General features: G+C 33.2%; 1 protein-coding gene across 8 annotated transcripts; it reads right to left on the bottom strand.

The window, feature by feature from the left end:
* Positions 1-443: 443 nt before the first annotated feature.
* LOC103411304 (replication protein A 70 kDa DNA-binding subunit B-like) lies at positions 444-5,426 on the bottom strand. 8 transcript variants are annotated; one of them, XM_070822599.1, is made up of 12 exons: positions 5,286-5,426; positions 5,141-5,176; positions 3,707-3,862; positions 3,335-3,608; positions 3,135-3,234; positions 2,590-2,714; positions 2,426-2,507; positions 2,183-2,303; positions 1,777-1,934; positions 1,210-1,687; positions 1,016-1,110; positions 444-777 (listed from the first exon to the last, which is right to left on the bottom strand). In XM_070822599.1, the coding sequence occupies exons 3-10, from the start codon at positions 3,848-3,850 to the stop codon at positions 1,213-1,215; spliced, it is 1,479 nt and encodes a 492-aa protein (XP_070678700.1). In that variant the 5' UTR covers positions 3,851-3,862; positions 5,141-5,176; positions 5,286-5,426; the 3' UTR covers positions 444-777; positions 1,016-1,110; positions 1,210-1,212. The 8 variants fall into 8 exon arrangements, with proteins under 8 accessions (XP_070678700.1, XP_070678703.1, XP_070678697.1 ...); XM_070822602.1 differs by having other exon boundaries at positions 1,777-1,914; positions 3,135-3,258; XM_070822596.1 differs by having other exon boundaries at positions 3,135-3,258.
* Between the last annotated feature and the right edge of the window lie 1,983 nt (positions 5,427-7,409).

Below are 7,409 nucleotides of genomic sequence, written 5' to 3' on the forward strand. Positions count from 1 at the left end.
AAAAATAAAATATTGTCTCAAATAATTATAGAGAAATATTTTAGTTCATCTTAAATGTTTACTTGTGACATTGCATATTTTTGTACTTATGGACAATTATTATTATATGGAGGTGATTTTCCTTAATACGGGACATATGACAATTATAACTTATTACAATGTAGAGTTTATTTATATACATAACTAGCTCCAATTTTTGACCATAAATTTTTATGACTATAAAGAAGGTTATTCTTAAATAGAGCATTCTTATAAAGATGTTTTACTATATATTTTTAGGCCTATTTTTTTATTAAGTTGTCCTGATTCAATTATGTTTTCTTTTAGTTTTATTAACAATTACTAATACTATAGAGGTAATTTGACCAACTCTTGTAGAGTTTTTGTTACTACTAGCAATTGAGGCCCGCGCGATGCTGTGGGTTTCAAAATGATCTTAAACGTGTACAAAGTAGGGCTTATATACATGAGAAAATATGTGCCAAAGTAAGGGATATACATATATTACATTCTTATATTACACGACAAAAATTGGGATGGTCGTACGCCATAGCCAGAGAGTTCTATTTACATTTATATATTACATGCAAAAAGTTGAGGATGTTAGTATATCATCCTCAGAGATTGTTTTTCAAAAGCTATGGTCCTATCCCAGGGAGACTTTTACATCTAAAACTGTACACAACTCAAAAAGTAAGATTTGTTTCACTAAAGACACCCATATACGTAACTCCTCACGTTAATGGTGCCTCCTCCATCTTGCATGACAACGATGAACTGAAGAAAAAAAAACATTGACATAAGAATTGAATGACTCTAAATTGCATATATTTTGCAGCCATAATAAATAAACTCTCTAGATTTTCCAGTTGGTCTCATCGACAACCCAAATAAAATATTTATATCTATATTATGCAATATTTATAAGATATAGTTCTGTGTTAGAGAAACTACTCATTGAAGATGGGAAAAAAAATTGTTAAGAAAATTGATTTATGAGTGTTGGGATCCATACTCTATTCACTGGGAGTTATATCTGTGTTTGCTACATTCTCGTCATCGGTCTCTTCAAATGCATAGGTCTCTTCACTGTATCCACTTGTGGTATCACTTGGATCATGTAAAATGAAGAGAGATTAAAGCATCAGTGCACATCTAGTAATGGAAAAAAGGTTTATGTCAATTATTTATTTTTTTATAAAGACTAACCTTTTAGATTTTTTTTGTTGGTGTAGAGGTGAAAAGACTCTTTTTGACTGGCTCCCTTTGTCGTTTCTTTGAACTTGAACTGCTCTCAGTTGGAGATGAAGGTAGAGATTTCTTGAGTGAGAGTGGTGGTGTGCATGGTAACATTTCATGAACCATATGTTTCTTCCCAAGGTTACTTATTGCTTCATCATCTTTGTTGTTGTTTGAAGGGTGAATTTGTGCTTGATCCTTGAAAACAGTTTGGATGAGCAAGTCATTTCTGCTTGTGTCACTTTTAACTTTCCCAAGTCTGAGTTGGAAAAGTTTGATTTGACCTTTTACTCGGAGTATTTGTTGTGGTAATTCCTTTTGGTCACAGAAACTTTTGTTGATTACTAATTCTTCACATGTGATTCCAAATAGTTCTTCGGCTGATTTACCTATAATGATGGCATTGGTTTCGTCATTGGCATCTTCAAGAATTAAACTAACTTTGAACCTGCGTTGAAATTGATGTGATTATTTATAAAGAAGTATAATTAAGTTTATGTTTTATATAGTAATAGATTCAGAGTAATTTTGTATTACCAAGCAATAGGGTTTTGAATATCATCAGTTGGACAAACCAGCATGTCACTTTGAGGCTTTGGTTTTAGTTGTTTGAAGCAGATTAGACATGCCTTGTACCACCAGCCGTTACTCAAATCAAACCGTGCAACTGCTGCTCTGCACAGAAATGGAGTGTTCTGCAATATTTGTTAAAGAATGATGAGTATAATTTGAACAGACACGAACCTACATTCTTATACTCTTCATCCAGTTTTCAGGAAATGTTTTAGACATCAATGAAAACTGTATGTGCAATCAAAACAGAATTTCTATTATACTAATTGCATGGATACAAAAGCTGACAACCCAGAAAAACGAATTTTGAGACCAATATAACACTGTTAAATATACAACATTGTTAAATTTGGAATGCATTCCATTTTACCTGATAAAGATTTAGATCCAAGATATTCAATTGCCCTACTGATAGTTTTTCAGCGGCATCCAATTGATCTGGTGTCATTAGTTGTGCTGAGGTTGGAATCATTTTCAAAGCATGACTGGAACTGGCAAAGTTTTTGCACATTTTTGTGTTAAGTGGTAACACAATGAGATTGAATTTTAATATTATTTGAGTGATATATATATATATATATATATTGTTCAGAAAATGGTAAAAAAAACTTACATTGATTTGTAATTTGCTGCTTCTGGTATTTTTGGGTTTATGAAAAACAAAGTGCATCCGGTACTGCTAAGCATTGTGTTTCCTGTGGGTTTGCAGATATGGAAGCATGTTATTTTTTGTAATACAATGTAAACATTGGAAAGAAGTAAAGTTAAGTTGTATACCTAGGAACCGTTTTACTTTGAGACTTGTGAACACAGCCACAATTGGTGATGGTTGTTGTGTTACAACTTCAATATCAAAGGTCCTGGCGCAGTCTCCCCAAAGTGTAACTCTCACTTCTTCGTTTCTGACCAAAGAAGTTAGAGCAAAATATTACGAAACATTTCCAACTCGTTTACTTTTGGAGTCCATATATGTGTGTGTGAAAACCATTTTGCAGAACACTCCATTTCTGTGCACAGCATTTCCAACTTGTTTACTTTCAGATTTTCACCAACCTAGCAACCTTCAGTTCTTCGACAATCAACATTCACATATCAAAAGAAGAAAAAATTAAAAACAGAACTTGATTACTCATTAATGAAATCACCTTAAATTGCATATGGATCACCATAGGTTCAGGTTCCTGCATCAATAGTTTTTGTATTCCACCCATCTAAATACAATTGCCTATTCTTTCCCATAATGTCAGTCATGTTATAGTTGAATATACGCTTGACACGTATTCAATGTCTAATGAACGATTACCACATGATAAAATGATTACCTGGTGTTTTGAAGGTGAACGTCACATTTTGTTTCCAGTCTTTCTTTGTTAACCATTCTGTCTTCCAATGGTTGCACTGATGTGATATGTCCCATAACATCTTGCAATTTGGCAATCCAATATCCTAAGATTATAGCATGAAAAAATGTTGACAAACAAAAATGGCATATAGATGTAGGTTTATAAATGTATTTAATTACCTGTGAGAATTTCAACTTTATCTACACGGGATAACAATTCACTGCAATCCACTAAATAAAAGCGGTGCTCAGGAATGTGTGGAGGTCTTTCTGGTATTTGTTTGAAAGTTGTTTTCCCATTGAAGTATAGTTGTACAGTGTGTGGTACGACCTTGTACGTTTGTTTACTGGAACGGCTATGCAACCGTGTGATCTCATATATACAACCAAATTTAATTTTTGGAGCTACTATCTCATAGTCTGCTTCTAAGACCGAGGCTTCAATGGCATCATTCTGCATTACAAAAATTATAAAGAGTTATTTATAGCTTTCTCTTCTTTTTGAAATTATAGTTTTAACTATATTACATTTAAACAAAATGGTTTTCTCACCAGTTCATCAACCAGTACACATTGTAAGCCATTGAATTGGTTTTGGCGTCCAAACATTTTGGGTCTCCACAACCGGCATATTCTAACTTTGATCTTCATATCGTTTCTAAAAGGCTTTAATTCACAGATTGGTACGATGCTCATTGTTTTGTAAGTCTGCAGACAAAGTATATATATTGTTAGAAAGAAAGTGTGTTTATATATCAAAATCTATGTTGGCAATATGTAAATGTTTACAAACTTGCAGTGAAAAAAAATTACACAAAAGCTATCAAAAGCTATCAAAATGATACATCGAAGCACACCATCTGCCCAACCTTGGATACAGTGGAAAAAGAGAATTCATAAGATTTGCTATGGTATAAGATTCACAAATTTGCAATAATAAAGTAAGTATTAAAAGAATATGCAACATGCTATCTAATAATGCTTTAAAATAGTAACAAACATAACATGTGTAATGCATATATCCTATCAGTACACAAATTATTACATACATTTACATATCAATATGCTTGTGAGCAAGATAAAGAACAAAAGGACCTCCAGCAATTTACAATGGTAAGGCAAACACATTCGAAATAAGAACTCATCAAACATTGTTCCAAAAGGATGGTCATCAAGTTAGAGGAGGGAAGCGGTGGAATTATTTTCCTTATGTTAACATCTATCTGACTTCCTAATTTTCTTTGTATCCAAGCACTAAGTTTTGTTTTTCATTCTTTTTAAGGTATCATAAACGATCATGCCCCCCAGCTGTTGATTACAATCTTCATTGTCTCTATTTCTCTTGTTTCTTCATTAAAAAGGTTTTTGTAATAGTTGATGCCTATTGTAGGCAACATCTCACCTCCTCAACAATAAAATGTATCTAAAGACCCAATTAATGAAATTACAAACGAAGAACAACCCAATTGATAAATTGATGAATTCGTACTTACACAGACAACAAACAGAGGAACGGGGAAAATATATATATACAACAGACTGGTTCGAACAATTCAACAATTAGCATGAAGAGAACAGTGCTTCCACCGAAAATTAAAGGGGAAAATGGTGATAATTCTGAGCACCATTTAAAAAAAAATTAACCATTATGCACTTGATAATCACAAATGAGATCATAAGGTCCAAAAAATTAACCGCTCAACTCCAAACTATGAAATACCAAATTAAACACAGAAATATCACAACCCCAAACCCAAACAGAACCCCAAATCAATTAAAAAAAAAGCCTCAACCCGTATTAAAAAAAAAATGCTCCAATCCATGTCTCTCTCATTTTTCCCTTCCCTTGCTCTATACTCTTTGCCAGGAAAATCCTAACAGAGGACCTGTTAACCATTTTTTTCCCCAAAATAAAAAATAAAAATAAAAACCTTCAAAACACCCCATACGATCCCAAATTCTCAAATCCGTTCAAAGATACTTAGCATGAAATCACAGCAACTTCACAAATCCTCTTCATATCTGCATCAAAAATAACGAAAAAGAAGTGCAATCAACCCAAGAAACAAAAGATCAGTAGAAGTCGAGATGTTTCGTAGAAAAATTATCCATCAGCATTTCTCCTTTTTACCTGAGGACTCGAGCTGGGCTCTGAGAGAGAAGTCGAGATGTTTCGTAGTTTCTCCAAAATAGAGCTTGTGGTTGCTGCGCGAGAGAGAGCTCGTTGTTTCTGGAAGCAAATGGATAAAGGTCGGCTTTTCCGCCTTCTTCTTTCAAGATTACGAACACGTGTACATTACCAACAACACGTGTAAATCAGGAGTGGCGCCAAAGACGGGCACCAACTGCGATTTTGGCAGAAAGGAAATAAAAGAACCAAAGCAAGGGCAAAATCGTCAGTGCACTGTGCTATGAACAGTGTTTTAGGCTTTTTTCTCTTTTAGTATATACTAGCAACGGTGCCCGCGCGATGCTGCGGGTTCAAAACTGTATAAAACATGTAGAAAGTTATAAATACACACGATATGCAATAATATGTAATATTTACATATATGTTCAAATCTATTTACAACTATATGGCTTGATGGTTCTATCACCATTGTTAATATTCATATCTTTTACAAATTGATGTCCTAACTGTCTTTAACTAAAAGAAAAGATAAAAGTTTATTTCTTACCGAAATCTACCAATTTGAATCAAATCTACCAAAGAATAGATTGTAGCATACCTTGTCATTTCTGCAAACTGGACACCTGTAATAACAATAGCGATATAATTTCTTCCAAAGCCATTGGAAAAACCAAATTTGAACAGAACTTCCTCCCCCCTCCTCTGACCAAATAAATAAAAAGTTATGTTTCTCTTTTAGAACCTCGAATCACATGAAACTCCAATCACATGACACAAAACCATATAGAACAGAAATTAGAAAAAATGAAACTAAACACATTAACTCTTGACAAAAACTTATTACCCATTCTTAAAATCACTGAAAATACGAATCACCAATGAAGAAATGAGGAAACAGATCAGTAACCTAACTTATATACCATTAGGATGAACAAATCAGTAACCTAACTTATATAGCATTAGGATGAACCATGCTAATTTGTTCATATAACAGACCTGTCTCCCTACATTTCCTTTTTTCTCAGCGAACAAAAAGACCTATCCTCCTTTTTTAAAACTTGCAACTACTTAGAATATTATAACAGAATGATCAAACAAAACAAATTATCTCTTTGAGCACACATTAACTCTCGAGCATGGAAAGACTTTGGTTTATTGCAAAAGAAAAAATGGATAATAAAATAAGAAACCCATTGGAAAACTTGGCGATAGATTGGTTAAAGAACAATTTAAAATACTTTTTGTACCACTTGGTGATGATAAATACTATTTGTTTCCGGATGACATTAAGCATCGTGAAGAAACAAAACAAATAAACTTTAGATAAAAGTTCATATCACCTGCCCCAAATCAGCTGAAGAATTCATAATAGAATTTATACCTTGCAACACTACACAGTAACACAATAAATATAATCAGTCTCATAATTATTAATCTGCGAAACAATAAGAAATTAATATAAATCAAAAAATGACAAACCTATTACTTTGCATTCTCATTATTGCAGATATCTGATAATTCCCATCACCAGAAACTCTTACTTTGTATAAACCATATGTATGTAACCAGCAAGAAAGTAGTAAGAAAATAACTAAACTATCACTCGAAAAGAAGTTAGACAAAAGTGTGGAGAATAAAAAACAGATATCTACTTCCAATCTATCAAGATGTTAAAGTTTAGAGTTGCATCATCTTCAATGCCTAAACGAAGAGTAGAAATAAATTCATCCACGAAATAAGATGTTATTTATAAGAATCATAACACAAATGTAATGTGCACAACTGTCAACCCAATCTACCCATCCTGGTATAACTCCAATACCGCCAGAAGCATGTTAATAAAATATTAGTCCCAATACATCATATTTTCTCCTATCATTTTCAGAAGTCATGTGGTTTTCCACAAATTGTAAAGCATGTATATACAATGTGAGGTTTGCCTAACTCCAGCTATTTCCGAGTGTGCACTGGTGTGTTTTTTCCTCTGAAAGATGAACCGCTATTATTCCCACCATAACCAAAAAGGAAGGAAAATTTGACAAAAGAAGCTATCTTAATACCTTTCAGGAAAATTGTGAACCACAAAATAAGCATTGCATTTCAAGTACCATTTGCACTTCGAGC

This window comes from Malus domestica, chromosome 05, assembly GCF_042453785.1.
Source record: "Malus domestica chromosome 05, GDT2T_hap1".
Classification (NCBI taxonomy): Eukaryota; Viridiplantae; Streptophyta; class Magnoliopsida; order Rosales; family Rosaceae; genus Malus; species Malus domestica.

Bases quoted from the DNA above. Each gene is read 5' to 3' on its own strand.
- LOC103411304 (XM_070822596.1), bottom strand. From the start codon at position 3,850: ATGAGCATCGTACCAATCTGTGAATTAAAGCCTTTTAGAAACGATATG. The intron at 3,609-3,706 runs GTGAGAAAACCA...TTTGTAATGCAG, and splicing joins GTGTACTGGTTGATGAACTG to AATGATGCCATTGAAGCCTC. The intron at 2,304-2,425 runs GTAAGTTTTTTT...AAACTTTGCCAG, and splicing joins GCAGCAAATTACAAATCAAT to TTCCAGTCATGCTTTGAAAA.